Raw genomic sequence first — 20,000 nt, 5'->3', positions numbered from 1 at the left:
AAATATGTTCCCTCTTGCCCCTGGATTTTTGTTTTTGTTTTTCTTTCTTACTCTCTTCCTTTTTTCCTTCCTTTATATCTCTCCCAGCACTCCTCATCTCTCACTACATTGATGAGATCAAACCTAAATCATAGTTCACCCTCTTATTACTAGGTTCATGTTTTTGACTTTATCTAGCTCAAAACAGCTGCCTTTGGATTTCTTTAACCGTTGAATTCTTTTTTTTGGGTTAGATTACGGTACTTTGAATGTGATGGTGGAAATCAATGGAGATGAGACCGTGATATGGCAAAATCCACGCGGCACCAGTCAAGATTGGCACTCAGTCCGTGTAGACATTGGCCACATCAGGCACAGATTCAAGTTCCACTTTGAGGCAGAGCATTACTCGTACACATATAATGTTATTGCGGTTGATAACATTAAACTTGTTGGATGTCATTTTCCAGGTGTGTGGTTGGTTGTGTTTCGGTATTTTTGTGTCTGTGGGTGTGAGTGTATGTGTATGCATGTGTGTGTGTGTGTGCCTGCATGCTTTTGTTTGTTTTTTTGGGGGTTTTTTTTTAGCTGGGGGGGGGGGGGGTATGCACAAATGCACAGAATAACTCACTAGCCAGGGGAAATAGGGACACAAAACCCTTGAATTGTGCAAGCTAATAATTTTAAAAAAGGATGAAATTCTCAGGATGGATAGTGTGTGAAAAAGTAAAATTAGGTAAAGAGCCACTCTATCAGTCAGAGAATAATGTGTAAATAATGGCCTCCATTATATATATATTTAAAAAATAATTTCTCTTTCCTTAGCATGACTATTTTCCCCAACATTTGACCTTAAATACATAACTTTATCTGGCACCTATAAAATTACCCATTCTTCGGAAATCTTATCACCAAAATAATTTAGTTCATTTGATAAAATCTGAGCCAGTATTTCCAATTTTGACTTAATGAAACTCAACAATCACATGCATTTCCTTGAACTTCAGGCTGATAATGAGTCTATAATTTAAAAAAAACAAACTTGGTGAAGAAATTGGGCTGAATAAAGATAAAAGTCAAAGAAAAACCAAAAAAGGATTTTTTTTAAATTTTAAAAAGGAAGAAAGTTAACGTAGATAGCAAGTAGAACTATTAATTACATTAGGAGAATTTTCTCATATCACCCCCCCCCCCCCCAAAAGAAAACAAAAACAACGTTATCTAACCTAAACTTAAATCTGAAAAAAAAAGGAAACATACAAAGATAAATCTTACATGAACAACCTAAGGTCAGTCTGTGATTATGAAAACAGAATACTTGAATTTTCAAAAATAGATATCTGAGTGGGTGACTTTGAGCTACTCTACCCATTGTGGCCCTTCCATGGCTCTGGTAAGACCTTGCCTGGAATCCTACTTTAAAGTTAAGAAAGAGAAACTGTGGTAGGCAATTATACTTTTGTTTTAATCATGAGGTATTTTTATTTTGCTGGCCTCCCATGGTGGCACTTACCGTATCTTCTCTCCCTTTATATCTGTTTTCCAATTTGCTTTCTGTCTTTATCTTGGAATGAGATTATTCGGTTTTGCCCTGTAGTGCTTGGCTAGGAGGGAAACAGTCAAATGCATAGTTATTGTTTTGGGAGATGATATTTTTTTCCTTATAGATAGAATGCGCTTGGCCAAGGAGTTCACAACATTGCCATCAGGAAGTATAACGGACCAACACACAAACTCTGTGTAACCATGAACTTTTATAGTCTGGTTAATACAGTTTAGTGAGAACAACTCACAAACGCGGATGGCAAAAACAATAACAAAGGCCTGGGTGACGTCATCTGCATACTATCTATAAATCATCTGTTATGTACTGTTATATTTATTTTGAATGTATAATGTAATCATTTGAGTGTATTCCTCTTTGTTGGATCTTGTGCTGGGTGAAACATTTAGGTGATCTCAAACTAAGTACATGGATAGTGTGCTCTTCGAATAAACATCCGTTCCCTCTTTGAACCACTCCCCTTTGTCTTACTCTTTCCTCAAGTCCATCTAATTGTATATCTAAAAGCTTTCGACTAATCAATTTTCTTCCTTTTTACTGGCACTGTTATGACCTAAATGTGTTGCAAGCGCTGTAAAAAGCTTAAAAACAAAAACAATTCTATTTTGTTACATAAGAATTTACTATTTGTTCAGTCAAGTAATTTCTTATCTGTTTTTATAGATAAGAAAGAGGAGCCATGCAGTCAGCAGCAGTTTAACTGTAAGAGTGGAGGGTGTGTCAGCATGGATAGACTCTGTGACCTGGAGGTAAATTGCAAGGATGGAAGTGATGAAGAAGACACGCTATGTGGTATGTATGGCATCAGCTTAACAATGTTCAAAAGGATGTAATGTAATATCTTTTCTCTCACAATCAGTAATATGAAATATCAAGTCTCATTATCTAAGTTGGGTAATACAGTTCTGTCCATTTTATGAGAAAAGTAAAATGAAAGAATTTGTGAAATTTATTTTTTTCTCTGAAGTGATGTGGGAGATCACACCAGGAGTAAAAAGAAGTATGATTGAATTATCAATATGAATTAATTTTTACTGTTGCAAAGCTTTCTTTTTTCCTGTTTTTCAATATTGCTTTTATATTTTGTTCTTGTTTTGTGGTTGTTTTTTTTTTTCTTAAGTCAGTAATTTGATTATGAAGTTTAAAATTATTATTGCCTATCATGGTTGTTCTGATTTGCAATTTTATTGATTTTAGATGAGATAAGAACTTGTATTCTCTGTTGTTGTTATTGTTAATATTAAAGGGAGTATTCTTCAGGGGACAATTGTCGGATTGTTAAGCACACTGCTTAGTTCAGATAGTAAAGTACATGCTTTATTTTTGTTCCTTCCCAGCATCCTACATACAAGATAACTTTGAGTATGGCACAGGATACTGGAGTCAATCCAAATCTGATGATTTTGATTGGGTTAGATTTCAGGGCAAATCCTCTGACGTGAAAAGTGGTGCCAGAAGAGATCACACTTTTGGTACTAATAAAGGTGAGGGATTACTCAATTTTCATTTGTCTATGAATATAGATTTAAAAAAGATACTGTGAAGTTTTTACACCAACTTCCTGACAAGGAAAGAGATGAAAAAAATATAGGGCATTCACCAAGGCATCTCCACAGATGTGAGTTTCAAGATAGACTTATTTGTTGTGTCACAGGATAATGGCTTTTGGTTGGCCAGTTATCACAAAATTACATATTGGTATATCGGACCTTGCTCTTGGTGACCAATGCCACATAGGGACAGCGTGGCTCAGCGGTACAGGTACCGAGTTCTGCTGCTGCTGCGCTGTGTGGCCTTGAGTAAGTCACCTCGCCCTGGCTTAATTTGCGGCGCTGCACTGCGACTGACGCTTGTTTTTTGTAATAGACCCTAGAGACAAATTTCCCCTATGGGATGAATAAAGGGAATTTTATCTCTATCTTTGTCTTTATATGTGAGCCTTGCAATAGAATGACTATTGGTGTCACAGGACTTATTCCTGTGTCATTCTAAACCTTTAAATTTTCAGTTATTTGCTGATATTCTAGCGTGTATTTGACTGGAAATAGCACTTATCCGATCAGTTCACAGTTATAGAGCATGTTTTACATGATTTGATTTTATTAAGTTATAAGGATTTACATAACTTGTTTAATTAATGACATTTATTTTATTTTCTAGGACACTACCTGGTGATTGAAGGAAATGGCAATCACAAGGAGGGAGATGTTGCTAGACTTGAAGGACCTATTTTCCAACCAACTAAATTAAATTCATGTAGGGTGAGTGTATTGTCTTCTACATCAGTGACCAATTCAGTTATGATTATACGATGGTCTAAGCTGGATAGGGATCCATTTGGTCAATGAATGGCACAAGGATCTATCAGGCAATCATCACTTAGTGATACCCCCATTTTGACAAGCCAAAGATTTTTCATCAAACTTCTTGTAAACATTTGTATTATTGTAATCCGCAGATTTCTTTGTACAGTCATCGCTCTGGTGGTGTCGGAGATGGAATGTTGAATATTTTTAAGCGCACCACCCGTCAAGGGACTATGGAATCTGTTGGCCACATCTTAGTGGATGATTCTCATGGGTGGAATAAACATGAGTTTGTGTTAAATTCTAAGCAAGTTTTCCAGGTATTTTATGAAAGTGTTTTTTTTTTCATTTTTATTTTTTTTTTCTCTTGAAATTGTATCAATTTTATGGAGATATAATTATCAGTGCTCCTTGTATTTTTGACCCATCAGGCCTATTATCTGTGCTCAGGTAGTGGTATTTTTGACCCATAAGGCCTATTATCAGTGCTCAGGCAGTAGTATTATTGACCAATCAGGCCTATTATCAGTGCTCAGGTAGTAGTATTTTTGACCCATAAGGCCTATAGTGCTGGAGTTTGCAAAGTTACAAGGATAGAAGCAATTGCCTGGTTATCCTTGGATGCAATACTAGTCTATCAATTATCAATTAATAGATAAATGTCTTTAACCAACATTTTAAATCCTTTCAGTCTCCTGTAAACAAGATAAAAGAATTTCTAACGCAATCTTATCTACAACAGCATATCACTCAGCCCATGCATCATGTGGACAATGTCATCAATGGGGTCAATTTCCCCATGTCTGAGAATATAATTCAATCAACAAAAGTACTCGATTAAACCTTTTTCTGACCACTACACCTTGTTTGCTGATTTAGATTTTATGAGATCTAAAAAAAAAACAAAAATTAGAAATTGAGAGCAGAGACATCAAAGATGTCAACATAGAACCTTTTCAGTTTGTTATCAATGAAAAGTTACCATTGGTCACAGATGTGATAAGAGATCATCATCATCATGGCTTATCCCTCCTGGCTATGGCCTCCACAACTGCCAATCGAAACAAGCTTCTGTCCTGCACCATGCTTCCACATTCAGTTACTGGCTTATTCATTCATTCGCTGATGTCTTGTGACCATCTTCTTCTTGGTCTCTCCCTCCCTCCTTTACCCTCGACTATACTTTCTATTAAAAAAATTTTCAAGGGTGTCGTGTCTCTTTTATATGTTCAAAAAAAGGCAAGTTTTAGTTTCTGTATCATCTTGATGAGATATGGCTCCTCAATGTCCAGGGATTCTTTCACATGTTTGTTAGTTTCCTTTACTGCCCAGGGAATGCGGAGAATTTTCTAGTAGCATTTCATTTCAAATGCATTAATTTTATTCTCATCGTTTTGTTTGTTTGTGATTGTCCATGGCGTACCTTAGGTGTACGTCTTATGTTCTGTCATTTACCTGTATATGCAACCTCTTTCAGAAAATTTTAGCCATATGTCATACCATTTTTTATGCTAATGATAATCACCTTTACAAGGCTAGTGCTCCAAAAAATGTTGCTGGTCTAATCAGATCTGTGAAGGAATATATCTGGGAAGTTATATGTTGGATGGAATCAAATAAGATGAAGTTGAACGAAGACAAAACAGAATTGCTGCTGTGTGGCAATACATGCAGAAAGAATTAGAAATTACCAACTGTCAGTCTATGTGTAAATAGGTTATCATCATCATCATCATCATCATCATCATCATCATCATCATCATCATCATCGTTATTATTATTATTATTATTATTATTATTATCATTATCTCAAAATACTTTCCTCTAGACTTACCAGATCCACTTACCCAACCACTGCTGAGTGAAATGGTCTAAAATACCTTATATTGTCAAATTGCCTGTTGCTGACTTGAACCTGCTGACCTATTGTAGGTTGTGTTGTGAGTCAAAGACCAAACCTATACACAATGGTGACATAGTCCTTGAGTATCTGATTTTTAAGTATATTTATTTATTTTTATTCACCTCATAATTTTGTAAAATGGGATGCAAGTGTTGCCTACTTGATTTTATAGAATAAACTCTTGAATAAGAGTATGGCCACTCTTTTTTTTTTCTTTCAGGTTGTTTTGGAGGGCATTGTTGGCAGTTATCACACAGCAGACATTGGCGTTGATGACATTGTTTTCACTCCTGGCTGTGTTGTCACAAACTCACGTTAGTATATCCTTTATCGAGCCATAACCTAAAAAAAGCATATTGGTTGACGTTGCGCTTGCTGGCACCTTACAAAAATACTGAATGTATTTGCCCGTACCATAATAGAGCAGATTTCTTTTAGCCAACTCTGTTTGGCCGTACCGTATTTCAGCATATTTTTTCATATTTTTCTCTTTGAATGCACATATTGTTATGGTCTGGTCACACTGCAACATGGACTCCTTGCAATTTATTACTGTATGACTGGACTGTGGGTTGTCAACAAATTGCTGTTTACTGTGATCTGGCTGATCTGAATCTAGGTTGTATTACACCAATAAAGTTATTTTCTGATCATGGTTTGACGAAGTAACATCTTCATGTAGTAATTACAAACAGAATGTGCTCATCATAGTGGCACACACCACATTTAGCGATCATCCTCATTTAGCGACTCAACCTTCTCCCCGTCACCATCATTAGCATCACCATCATCATCATCATCATCATCATCATCATCATCATCATCATCATCATCATCATCATCATCATTATACCCTCATCATTATCATATATACAACCATTCCTTATTATCAGAGCCTTTGCCACAAGGAGTAGCACCAACCAAGAAACCTTCATGTGAGAAAGACCAGTTTGTTTGCACCTCTGGGAACGTCATCTGCATTCAAATGTCTAAAAAATGTGACTGGGCCATTGACTGTGATGATGGATCTGATGAAGAAAGTTGTGGTTAGCATCGTTTGCAAACACTTAATGACTTGCTTATTCAAATAGTCACAATTATTTAAGAGATGATATTTACATGTTCTCTTATTCTCTATTTTTTTTTCTTCTGCTTGCTGTTAGGCAGACACCGTTTGTAAATGGAGATAAAAAAAATAAAGTGAGTAGATGTGACTCATATATAAGGGAACAACACAAAACAAACAACGTTTCGGCCCTTGGCCTTCGTCAGGAGACAGTAAACACAAACACAAATATGTAAATTTACAAAAATATCAAATATTTGTCAAATGTGGAAATAAAGTTAATGTGAGGAAAGGGCGTCGAGTGTTGATGCAAGAAGTGGCGCGAGAAAGGGGGGGGGGGGGGGGGGGGGGGGGGGGGGGGGGGGGGGGGGAAAGAGAGAGAAAGAATGAGAGAGAGAGAGAGAGGGAATGGAGAGGATATGTATATGTTTGTGTATGTGTGTCTGTGTGCGTATGTCTGTGTATGTGTATATATAGTAAAAGTAACTGCAAAAAGGTCTTTAAAATGGGGATGGGGGTGAGAGAGCGATTGATTGGGTGGTTAGTATATTATACCAAATATATAGTTACTTTTACTATATATACACATACACAGACATACGCACACAGACACACATACACAAACATATACATATCCTCTCCATTCCCTCTCTCTCTCTCTCATTCTTTCTCTCTCTTCTCCTCCCCCCCCCCCCCCCCCTCTCTCTCTCTCCTTATCTCGCGCCACTTCTTGCATCCACAATCGACGCCCTTTCCTCACATTAACTTTATTTCCATATTTGACAAAATGTGATATTTTGTAAATTTACATCTTTGTGTTTGTGTTTACTGTCTCCTGACGAAGGCCAAGGGCCGAAACGTTGTTTGTTTTGTGTTGTTCCCTTATATATGAGTCACATCTACTCACTTTATTTTTTTATCTCCATTTTATTGGCTCATTTAGGCACCTCTAGCTTACCGTTTGTAAAGCACTTTGAATACGTTTAGAATTGATTCCACTCACAATATAAAATTCACAGTTGAATCCAGAAAATGAAATAAATAATAGAATGATTTCGTAATCAATATCTCTAAGTGATAGATATCCACCCATGAGTATTAAAATGAAATTATTATTTTTGACCTATGTAGATATCCACCCATGAGTATTAAAATGAAATTATTATTTTTGACCTATGTAGATATCCACCCATGAGTATTAAAATGAATTTATTATTTTTGACCTATGTAGATGTACATCCATGAGTATTAAAATGAAATTATTATTTTTGACCTATGTAGATATCCACCCATGAGTATTAAAATGAAATTATTATTTTTGACCTATGTAGATATCCACCCATGAGTATTAAAATTATTATTTTTGACCTATGTAGATGTACATCCATGAGTATTAAAATTAAATTATTATTTTTGACCTATGTAGATGTACATCCATGAGTATTAAAATTATTATTTTTGACCTATGTAGATATCCACCCATGAGTATTAAAATTATTATTTTTGACCTATGTAGATATCCATCCATGTTTTGACCTATGTAGATATCCACCCATGAGTTTTAAAATTATTATTTTTGACCAGTAAAATATTTGTTGATAAAATGTCAATGATTTCCAACAGGCCCTTGTACATTTGACTCTGGCATGTGTGGCTGGAATGATGTGAGCGATGGAAAGATAATGTTCCAGGCACGCAACACTTCACAGGCTAGAGGGGTAGAACCAAACACAGACCATACAAATCTGAAACCTTCCAAAGGTAGGAATGAACATGTCTCATAATTTCTGCCATCATCATCATCATCATCATCATCAGTGTTGATGCTAAAAGTTTTCACTATGACTTTATGGCTATCCTCTTCCTTCATTATCACCACCACCACCACCACCATCATCATCATCATCATTGCTGTCATCATCATCACCATCATCATCATCATCATCATCATCATCAGTGTTGATGCTAAAAGTTTTCACTATGACTTTATGGCTATCCTCTTCCTTCACTATCATCACCACCACCACCATCATCATCATTATCATCGCCATCATCATCACCATCATCATCACTATCATCACCATCATCATCATCATCATCCTCATCATTATCATCATTAATTACTACTGCCATTTTCTATATAACCACTATGATCAGTCAATTCTTCTAATACAGGTGTCTACTTACGGGTTGCTAGTGGCTACGGAGACTTCATATCACCAGCCAGACTGTTGGGACCAATTCTTAAAATGACCAGCCCATCGTGTAAAATGGGTCTCTATTTCTACAAAAAGGGGCCTACTACTGGTATTATTAATGATAATAGTAATAATAATAATAATAATAATAATAATAATAATAATAATAATAATAATAATAAACAACAAATGACATTTGTATAGTGCCTTTCCCCATTTCAACAGGCTCAAGGCGCTCTACATGATAACAAATAGTAGTAGTAGTAATCATAGTAAATAGATAAATACAATGAAAATTTAGCAATTTCAATTTCGTACATAGTGAATAGACACCATATTTTACTCACATGATTGGTAAAAACTTTATTAACGAAGTAGAAATCATGAAACAAAAAGGCTTTTTTTTTCATATTTTAGAATTGAAAACAAGAAGTCAGCACTTCTACTATTCTGATGGAGAGCATTTCAAATATGGGGTTCTGAAAATTATTTGTTCACCAATATTGCATGATGTTTTAGGTTAAGATAAGATTGTTCTATCGCTATTAGATATCCATGGGTAGACTATTTAGTGTTTTATAAATAATAGAGTATATTTTGTAGATGATGCATTTTTCAAGAGGTAACTGGTGCAAGTCTCTAGGGAGAACATAGGCAAATTATTTTTTTTTCTTCTTTTCAAAGCTATCCCAGCAGCATTAATTTGTACTACTTGAAGGTTTTAGGGTTTTGTTTTGGAGATGTTAGCCAAAAGGGGGTTACAATAATCTAATTTGGATGACGCAAAGGGATTTTTCAGAAGTTCAACTATGTTCATATGAATCAAGCGTCTAAAAATTTTTTTTTTTAATTGAGCTTTTATTTAGCGCAATATCCACTAAACGTGCTCAAAGCGCTTTACAGGGGATCCCTGGTCAACAGCATCATTTAACATGTAGGACGGAACATAACGCCCTTTAGGCGATATTACAATTTTTCGGATAAAGAGAACGCTGTTAACGGCCAGGTACTCATCTTACACCTGAGCTCAGTGAGAGAATGTGAGTAAAGGGCCTTTTCCAAGGACTCAGTTTACTTATTTCTCTTATTTCAATGTACATGCATTTGAACTAACATTGATAGGTTATATTAATCTTATATATTATGGGTTTGAATTATAGCTCAGTCGTGTCCATGAGAATGCCATCATCTGAATTCCTGCTTGACTGCCCATTTTTATCATGAAACCGATTTACCCTGTCTTGTGTTGCTATAAATAATATGTTGAAAGGTATAATAAAACAAGGCTTTGATTCTGTGATCACTGATTTTTTTCACAAAGGAGCAATGAAGTCAATGTCGGATTGTTGCATGACGCAAGTTGATAAATTTTGAGAATATGTATAAATGTCAACAAAATAAGACGTCCACTATTTGTGGTTTTGTCAGGCATTCTTTTCAAGTGGAATATGTTCATTTATTGTTGACAATGTTGTGTTTTGAAATATCTAGGTCCATTTCGTTAGCTGTAACTGAACAAATTAAAGGAATGAACGAATAAGTATTTGATTATTTTAAAGCATATGAGAAATTAACAGTGTAATAGTGTGGCTTCTTTTACAGAGTAAAGATTCTGAAACATTCCAAATGAATTCAAAAATGTCAATGAACAGTATAAATTCCAAGGATTTTTTTTTAGAATTTGTTTGCGTGGCTGTTTGATTTTTATGCCCATTTTCTTGCTTCCCGACCAACAGGCTTTTAGTTGGAAACCATGGTAGTTTTATTATTGGGCAATGAGGCCCAAAAGGTTTCTCCTTAAGGATAAATAAAGGAAATCTTATTTAATTTTTAAAATTTATTTTATTTATGTTTGTTAACTATCTCCCTCCATTTCCGTTTTCTTCTTTGTTCATTTATTTTCATACTTGTGTAAGACTATATGCTTTGGATTTCATATAGTAAATAAACAGATTTAATGAAAAATAAAAACATAGCAATTACAATTACTTACAGAAAAGTAGAAAATGGTAAGGGCTGCCTGCAGCCGGTGATAACCAGTTGTTTTTCATTATATTTTATTTGTTTTCCACGTTTATTTGTGTATTGTTGTGCTGACGAAGGGTTTGTACCCGAAACGTCCATTGTCTGTTTTGTTCCCATACGAAGCCTTTCCATTTTCACTCTTTCTTTGATAATTACTTAGAGTGAATTGATGGCACATATTCACATGATAGGTAAAACTTCTCTTACAAAATAGAAATCATGAGACAAAACGGTGAGTTTTCAATTTAGATTTGAAAGCTGATAAGGAGTCAGTGGGTCTAATATTCTACATATTTGTAATTGTTTACATCAGTACTGCCTTTTACAATGCATTTTTTTTTCATTTGGGCCAGAAAACTTAAATAGTATATCAATGAAAGAAGATAAATGAGCCCTAACTTGATTATAAGTAATTAATATTAGACTTCTACATACACAAAAAATAGCATTGTCCTTGTTTATGTATGTCTATGTATGTATGTATTATGTATGTATGTATCTGTGTATATGTATGTGTATCTGTTGTGCTAATGTTTGTCCCTGAAAGAAGTTCATTCCATTCATGTTCCTTGTGTTTTGTCTCCACGCAGGCAAGATCACCATTGGAATTCAAAACCCTAAAAACATTTACAGAGATGAAGATATTGTGGCTGTGTTACCGTTCAATAGTCTCCACTACACCTCCACCTGGTTACGGATACAGGCTTCTTTTGGGAAAATTCCTACAGGATACCAGGTTAAGACCTTCCTCCTGTCTTCTCATCAAACTCCTCCTCTTCCTTGTCCCCTGATTTTATTATTTTCTTCTTCTTCTTCTTCTTCTTCTTCTTCTTCTTCTTATTATTATTATTATTATTATTATTATTATTATTATTATTATTATTATTATTATTATTATTATTATTATTATTATTATAATTATTATTATTATTATTATTATTATTATTATTATTATTGTCAATTTTCATCCTTTTCGCACCTTCTTGAACTTACACTTGAGTGAAATAAAAGCAAAGTCTCGCATCTGAAAGAGCTTGGATAATATTTTTCTAGATATCTTTTATCTTTTAAAAAAAAATGTTAATAATCCAAAAAGGTCATCAAACAATTTAATGTCCATGGCAATGGGTAAATATTTTGTTCAAGTCTTGTACATTTTTTATCTTTTATCTTTATGAATCACTAGCTATTAAGTGAATTGATGCACACTCCGCTTACACACTACACATTCCCGAAAAGCAAAATCTTTTCTATATATTTGCTCTGCTGAATCGCTACATCTTGATTCCATCTTGATTTGAGAAAAATATCTAAAAACTACAATTAAAAATGGTATTGAAAATACGTTTCACATTGAACCATTTTGGCACGTTAATATCGCATCACGCGTAAAAAATGCTTTCCCCTCAATGCACCCCGACTAGGTCAGACGCGCAGTGCTGACGTGAACTGACATCAAAGGATTACCTGACATGACCGGCTAATTGATTCAGCACTCGCTGTGTGCATCACAAGGTGTGAAACGTGACCGCAGTCCACCCAATGCCATGTGTCTGTTTACATTGTCTGACCACTCGATTGCAGTTCTCTACCCTTGCATTGTTTTCCTCTACTGGGCTGTGAACAATAGGAAAGGATTACAGGGAGGACTTGCGTCTCATCTTTTGATTGATCTATACGTTCTGTGTCCAAATTGATACACTCAAAAGGCAACTGAACTGGCATCGACTAAGGCAAGTGTTTCTCCCCATCAGAAAACTGGCTCTCGAGATAGAAAGGTCAACAGAATGTCATGCTTGAATAAGAACATGACGAAAAACACTATGCTGATGTCTCTTCTGTCAGCCAATGGAGTGATGAAGTTTTGAAACAACTTCTTCAGCAGTACGACTCTAATGACATTTACAATGCAGATGAGACAGGGCTTTACTACAATCAACGCTTCACGATTACCATTCTTACAAACAATAATGTCACACTTGTTGTCATGAAACATGAATAAAAAGAGAAATTTTAAAAGGAAAAAAGCTCTCAAACCCCCCCCCCCCACCCCCCACCCCCAATAATAAAATAAACAAAACAACAAAAACAAAAAACCTGCCCATTCTTATAAGTCTAATGTCTTGAATATGACGGTCCCAAGCCCGTAGAAAACTCAGAGGGGAAGGTCCTAGATGAATGGTACATGAAAGCTGGTGCTTATATGCTAGTTTTAGCTTCTCCGCTTAATCGCACACTCCGCTTAATTAACTCACTAACCTGAACTGCCAAGGATGTGCGATTAAGCGGAGTCGACTGTATTTTAATTAGATAGAAATTACATACTCCGTTTTCATGCCCATCATCCTGAATTTTCATTGTTTTATTTGTCTTTTTCTTTATGTCTAGCCTTTCATTGAAGTTGCTTCATCATCAGTGAATGATGACATTGTTGTGGCCATTGATGATGTTTTCTTCAAGGATTGTGCAGTTGATAAAGTCTTTGACATTTCTAGTAAGTGGTGTTTTCTTCTTTATTTATTTTTAACATTTCCAATTCATTGCAACAAACAGTTATTGCTCTCAAAGTAACAGAAAACTTTCATTTGTTTTTATCTAATGACAGCTCTTTGACCTGCTATTTTCTCATAAGAATAAGAGAAGAATTTTGTACTGAATCTGAACTGAGCTTGCAATTATATTGCAATATATTAAAAATAATAAAGCATATCCACAGTTTTACCATACTCAGTGCACACCACAGTGCTTTATTATTTCTATCATGTACTCTAGTTGTCTTAGCACTTTTCAAATACATGTCACTACCCATAGCCAGGAAATCATTCTTTCATACCCATGTTTAATGAAGAGGATGCAATTGAAGTTGATAGAAAATAGCAGCACTGATTTTAACATGTTTTTGAGGTAAGCTTGACACTTATGATGGATCATTTTTATTCTTGGTTTTATGATCAAATGGCCACGAGTTCAATTACCTCCCACGAAGTATCCTTGTGGAACTCCTTTATATCTGAACCATGAATTAAATTAAATATTATCCGTTTATTTCATTGCTGACATGTTCCCACTTTGCCTTGCCAATTAACATGATCATTAACATTGGTCATTAATGACCAATAACCCAGAACACTTTCCTATCCAGTCAGGATAGACTCTAGCTCCATGGGGCTCATTGTTTTGAAGAAATGAAGAGTTTTGATCTAGGCGCTCTCTTGACATTTCTAAGTTTAATCCATATTGACAATCCATTTAGTATCTTTACTCTGTATCTTCCTCTTGGTTTTTTTATCTCAAATTTTCCAGTTTTCCCAAGCCATTTTAATTTGTAGTCTCATGACTTGTCTCACGAATGTTGCTTCTTTGATTTGATGTTTTGTAACAATTTCTTTACTCCTGTCATTTCTTGCAATACTGAAAGGGTTGTTTGATTTTTTTCCCCAGTATATCCTCAGCATTCAATAAAACTAAATCTCTGTTGCTACTTATCTTCTTTGTACTGTCTCTATCAACTGTCCACGTTTTACTTCAGATCATAAGTATTGAACAGTTTTAATTTTATTTGTTATGAGAGAGAGAGAGAGAGAGAGAGAGAGAGAGAGAGAGAGAGAGAGAGAGAGAGAGAGAGACATGTTTTTCATTATGTAGTAAAGTGTTTAACAAGGCCAGTACAAATATTGGATTCTTACGAAAAAATATACATAGTTGTCCACGGAGCATCAGAGAAAACTGCTAAAAAATGGCCAATTTTAGAATATAGTGCTTATGTTTGGGACCCCAAGAGCAAAAGGCATGTGCAACAGCTTGAGAAAGTTTAAAACTGAGCGTGCAGATTTGTAACAACTACATGGGGACTGAAAGTGTCAGTGGCATGTGCAAGAACCTAAACTGGTCACCGTTAAAAGAAAGAAGCTCAATTCAAAAGGGCAAGATCCTCTCTTTAAGGCATGTCAGATATAGACAACTATCCCAATCGATAGCCTTATTCCGAACTAAAGAAAACTGCACTCATACCAGGTCCGGCAGTCAAGAGTTAAATGCTGAACTCAATCCGTTTTTCCCAAGCACCATTTGAAAATATCAGAAGCATTAATAGCCAAAGGGAATTTAACTGAAAAATAGATACGCCCAAAATGAAGACTTGGGCATATTTATCTATCCTCACCACTCACAAAGTTGTGATTATCTTCAGCTGTGACTTTTATAATTGAAGTAAAGTTTATGTTCTGGAACGTTGCTCATGCTTAACCTATTCTGCTTGTGATTTCCTCATTACTCTTTTGACTAAATTTTGTGATTGTTGCTATGTATCTGAAGCAATATGATTGATTTAAACTACGTCTTTTGACAATATAGAGTGGTATCACTTCCTGTCTTTAAAAACTAGTTTAACCGTAACTTAGCTGTTTTTTAGCATTTTAACATTCTTTATGGATAATTACTGAAAATAGATAGAAAATCAAAAGTCGCTACTCAGTTATGAAGATTACAGCTGCCCATTATTCTGTTACCCTTTAACTTCCTTATGTCATTGAGAAAGAAATAACACCAAGAAGTAAATAGCAGCCTGTATGACATAAAAGACAAGCATATCACTTGTAATTAATGCTGGAGAGAAAATAATGGTACCATCTTGATTTCCTTTTAGTTTATCCATATAATTGGTTAAGTCATTTTAGCATGTCATCGTATTTTAGTATCATTATTCATACTCATGATTCTGAAGCCTCTGAGAGCCTAGCCCCCCACCCCCCAAGATGCACACAAATTCAATTTTTTTGACTGACTAGTACTACAATTGTTTTGAAGGTGCCAGTTGTGACTTTGAGAATGGCATGTGTGAATGGTTCAACGATGACTTGGATGGAGAGCATTGGGTGAGAACAAGCCAAACAACCCCAGAGGACAACACAGGTCCCGACAGAGATCACACAACTGGGTCAGGATACTATATCTACGTGACCTCTTCCAATGGTGAGTCCGCAAAGTCATAAAGGTAGAAATAAAAAGGCACAGCCCTAATCAGGATTGTAATTTGTAAAAGAGAAACGTTCTGATATAAACTAAATTGTTTAGTATATTATTAAGAGCACAATATTATCCCTGCTAAATGAATGCTCAACACTGCCCCCTCAAGCTCACATTATTCACAAGTGAATGATTCAGTGCTGTGCATTTAAAGCTCTCTCTCTCTCTCTCTCTCTCTCTCTCTCTCTCTCTCTCTCTCTCTCTCTCTCTCTCTCTCTCTCTCTCTCTCTCTCTCTCTCTCTCTCTCTCTCTCTCTCTCTCTCTCTCCCAGCCAGGCAGTTGGTGCTATACTAGTTGGGCCCCAAAAACTATAAAGACATATAATACCAATTACTCTGGCAAGTTTATTTTTTAACAGAGTTGTGTCTTTATAGTTATTCCACATAGTATTTGCTAATGTATTTTAAAATCTAGCTATTGTAATGGCCAAAATAAGGGACTGTGGTTTGTTTGTCATGGTTTGTTTGGTTTTTATCTTAAATTACAATAGTAAAAAAAAGACATCATCTGAGATCATTTATTAAATGTTTAGCTCATAACATATTGCATTAGTTATGAGAACATTATTATACACACCAAATGCAGCCTGCTTGTTATTGTGTAGGTTGCCATATATTCCTTCAAAGCTTTATCATATGTACCTTAGTCATCTCTATCATCACAAGTTGTCTTTGTCATATTTTGTTGTCATTGCCATGCTACTGTTATCATCACCATCATCTAATTGATTTTCCCTCACAGGTGAAAAAGCCACAGCCACTCTACATTCTGCTACCCTACAGTGGCCCAAGGGAACTAAGCAAGGGTGTCTCAGTTTTTGGTACCTTCTTTTTGGCTATATGGTAGACAGTCTTGACGTGTTCATTGTAAAAGGTTCAAATGCAACTGAGTCAACTCTAATTTATTCCAAATCTCAAAACCAGGGCAATGTTTGGAAACAGGCTTTTGTCACAATTGAATCATCCGACGTTTTTCAGGTAAAGTTGTCAGTATTTCAACATGATATTCCCAGTCCAATTTGCAGGGGGATTGTATTGCGGATACATTTTATTTTTAGTGTCTGGAAAATGTAAATTGGAGTGGCATGTACATTATTTTGTAATCTAGCTGTATGTTCATAATGTATTTTAATGAAAAACATAAAACAACCTGATTGGAAGACAACTCAAGGCTCACACTATTAAAAGGTAGTGAGCCAGGATAGAGAGAATGAGAGAAAGTGAGTGGCCTAGACGTCTCAATTTCTGTAAATGAGCCAACCTGGGAATATAGGACAAATATATTAGTTAACTAAACAAATATATATATATCATAAAAACAAAAACCATGAAATAATAGTGCTCAACTTTTTGATAAAAGGAGCTATTTATAAAATATTTTAAGTATAATTATGATCAACTTCTACAATATTGTTTTGAGCATTTGCTGTCATCAGGAGAGAGCAAATGCTCGAAGTAATATTGTAGAAGTTGATCATAATTATACGTAGAATATTTTTATATATAATATATATATAGCTGACCATAGAATGATATGTGATTTTTAAAAATCATGACCATATAAGTCTATCATTAATATTTCTGAAGTAAAATAACATTAAATTTAATAAGATCATTATTTCGAATAAAAATTCTGTCATGTTCTTGTAAAAGAACAGCTCCCATAGCAAAATCTGACGCATCTAAAGCCAGAGAAGATGATTTTTAAAACCAGGACTGCAAAGAACTGGTGAGGAATTTAGTATGGCTTTGAGGATATAGTTTCTGGGCTGTGATTCTATATAGTGCATTGTTGATGTCCCTGTTGGTAGAAATGGAGATGAGTGATTATTTTAGATCGTAACGAAATGTCATCTTGTTATGTTAAAATGTTTGAATGTTGTGCAGGTAGTTTAAGTTTCATTTTGTAATAGATGTTGAATTGTTTTTAAACTGTTCAGTTATTCCTTTGCTTAGTTAACTATGATGCTTTATTTAATATTCCAAGGGTGGCACTTATGGAAGTTGAGCCATCTAGTTCACTTACTCACTATCTCTCTCTCTCTCTCTCTCTCTCTCTCTCTCTCTCTCTCTCTCTCTCTCTCTCTCTCTCTCTCTCTCTCTCTTCTCTCTCTCTCTCTCTTTCTCTCTCTCTCTCTTCTCTCTCCTCTCTCTCTCTCTCTCTCTCTCTCTCTCTCTCTCTCTCTCTCTCTCTCTCTCTCTCTCTCTCTCTCTCTCTCTCTCTCTCTCTCTCTCTCTCTCTTGCCTTGATATTGTGAGCTTGGGCCATCAACTGTGTGTCCTTTTTATGTTAGGGCTGCATTTGTCTTTTTTTGCTAATTTACAATGGGGTTATTTTGGCCCTCTTAACACCAACCCGTAACAGGTATTGATTTTAAATGTCAAGTGTTTTAGACGTAGAGTACAACGTCGAATTTTTGGACATGTATAACGATTAGTTGCCAGACAAAATGCATTCATTGACTTAATCCTATGTAGTTATCTGATTTTTACTGGATAACTTTTTTTATCAATATTGTAGATTCAATTCAAAGCAACAGTGTCTGCAATTCTTGGGGATCTAGCACTGGATGATATTCAACTCTCAACACAAAGTTGTCCTACAATACGTAAGATTCATTTTGTACTTTGTCATATATATATTTACTTATTTATGGAAGCCTGGGAGAAGATTATACCTTCTAAAAAATTTGTTTTTTTAAATTGAGCTTTAATATAGCGCAATATCCACTAAATGTGCTCAAAGCCCTTTACAAAGGGTCTCTGACCAAACAGCAACACGTAACATATAGAACGAAACATGGCGCCTATTAGGCGATATTACAATTTTTTTTCCAACAAAGACAAGGCTATTAACGGCCAGGTACTCATTTTACACTTGAGTACAATGAGAAAATGTGAGTAGAGAGCCTTTTCCAATGACTCAACTACGTATATGCCGAGCAAGGCTTGAACCCAGGACCAGAATGCATTTTTAAGGCTTAATATTTTCTAATAGATTGATACAAGCAGACGGATAATTCATGAACTGATCTGTTTGGAAAAAAATTAGTGAAGATGGTTAAGAACATGAAAAAGAGGAATACAGTTTGATATTCTGTATGTATTTCTGTATGTTGTATTGTTTCCACCTCTATCATTTCAGCCGAATGTGACTTTGAGTTTGGCATGTGCGGCTTCCAGAGTAAATCCAAAAGATGGAAAATCGTCCCAGGTGATTGGAAAGACTTTCAAAAGTCTGATCATACATTACAGGAGAATACATCTGATGAAAGAAAAAAAAGATTGGGTCAGTCATTATTCCTGCCAATTCCCCCCCCCCCTCTCTCTCTCTCTCTCTCTCTTTCTCTCCCCTCTCTCTCCCCTCCTCTCTCTCTCTCTCTCTCCCTCTCTCTCTCTCTCTCTCTCCTCTCTCTCTCTCTCTCTCTCTCTCTCTCTCTCTCTCTCTCCTCTCTCTCTCTCTCTCTCCTCTCTCTCTCTTCTCTCTCTCTCCCTCTCTCTCTCTCTCTCTCCTCTTCTCTCTCTCTCTCTTCTCTCTCTCTCTCTCCTGTCGTTTTCTCATATATATATATATATATATATATATATATATATATATATATATATATATATATATATATATATATATATATATATATATATATATATATATATATATATATATATTTATATATTTACATTGTTTACAGCAATACTGCCGTTCATACATTTTTTTTTTCTTTTCATTTTGCCATAATTTTTATTTTAATCTACATACCATAGATTAAGACAAAAGCCCAATTTGTCGATGAGTATTATACCTCTAAACGCATTTTTTTAAAAATAATCTCCCATTGAAACTTTGACGAATTTGTGGTCGTCTGAATAGAGTGATGAGTGAAGAAGAAGGTTTTTTAGACCAAACGGGATAAAAATGTTATGTCAGTGAAGAGCAG

General features: G+C 35.3%; 1 protein-coding gene across 1 annotated transcript in view; it reads left to right on the top strand.

Moving 5' to 3' along the window:
• LOC144978319 (MAM and LDL-receptor class A domain-containing protein 1-like) overlaps positions 1–20,000 on the top strand; it is a 213,693-nt gene that overhangs the window by 147,773 nt on the left and 45,920 nt on the right. Inside the window, exons 54-68 of the mRNA XM_078924193.1 lie at positions 234–449; positions 2,207–2,335; positions 2,881–3,027; positions 3,704–3,804; positions 4,002–4,169; positions 5,973–6,066; positions 6,646–6,798; positions 8,442–8,579; positions 8,994–9,125; positions 11,632–11,777; positions 13,430–13,535; positions 15,848–16,012; positions 16,808–17,043; positions 18,587–18,674; positions 19,211–19,354. Coding sequence (XP_078780319.1) covers positions 234–449; positions 2,207–2,335; positions 2,881–3,027; positions 3,704–3,804; positions 4,002–4,169; positions 5,973–6,066; positions 6,646–6,798; positions 8,442–8,579; positions 8,994–9,125; positions 11,632–11,777; positions 13,430–13,535; positions 15,848–16,012; positions 16,808–17,043; positions 18,587–18,674; positions 19,211–19,354 — 2,163 coding nt within the window. The remainder of the gene's footprint in view (positions 1–233; positions 450–2,206; positions 2,336–2,880; positions 3,028–3,703; positions 3,805–4,001; positions 4,170–5,972; positions 6,067–6,645; positions 6,799–8,441; positions 8,580–8,993; positions 9,126–11,631; positions 11,778–13,429; positions 13,536–15,847; positions 16,013–16,807; positions 17,044–18,586; positions 18,675–19,210; positions 19,355–20,000) is intronic.

The sequence above is a fragment of the Berghia stephanieae genome, chromosome 8, assembly GCF_034508935.2.
Source record: "Berghia stephanieae isolate SIO BIC M18660-M18661 chromosome 8, UCSD_Bste_1.3, whole genome shotgun sequence".
NCBI lineage: Eukaryota > Metazoa > Mollusca > Gastropoda > Nudibranchia > Aeolidiidae > Berghia > Berghia stephanieae.
Note: the sequence above shows the minus strand (reverse complement) of the source record. Positions and strands in the feature narration are given on the sequence as shown.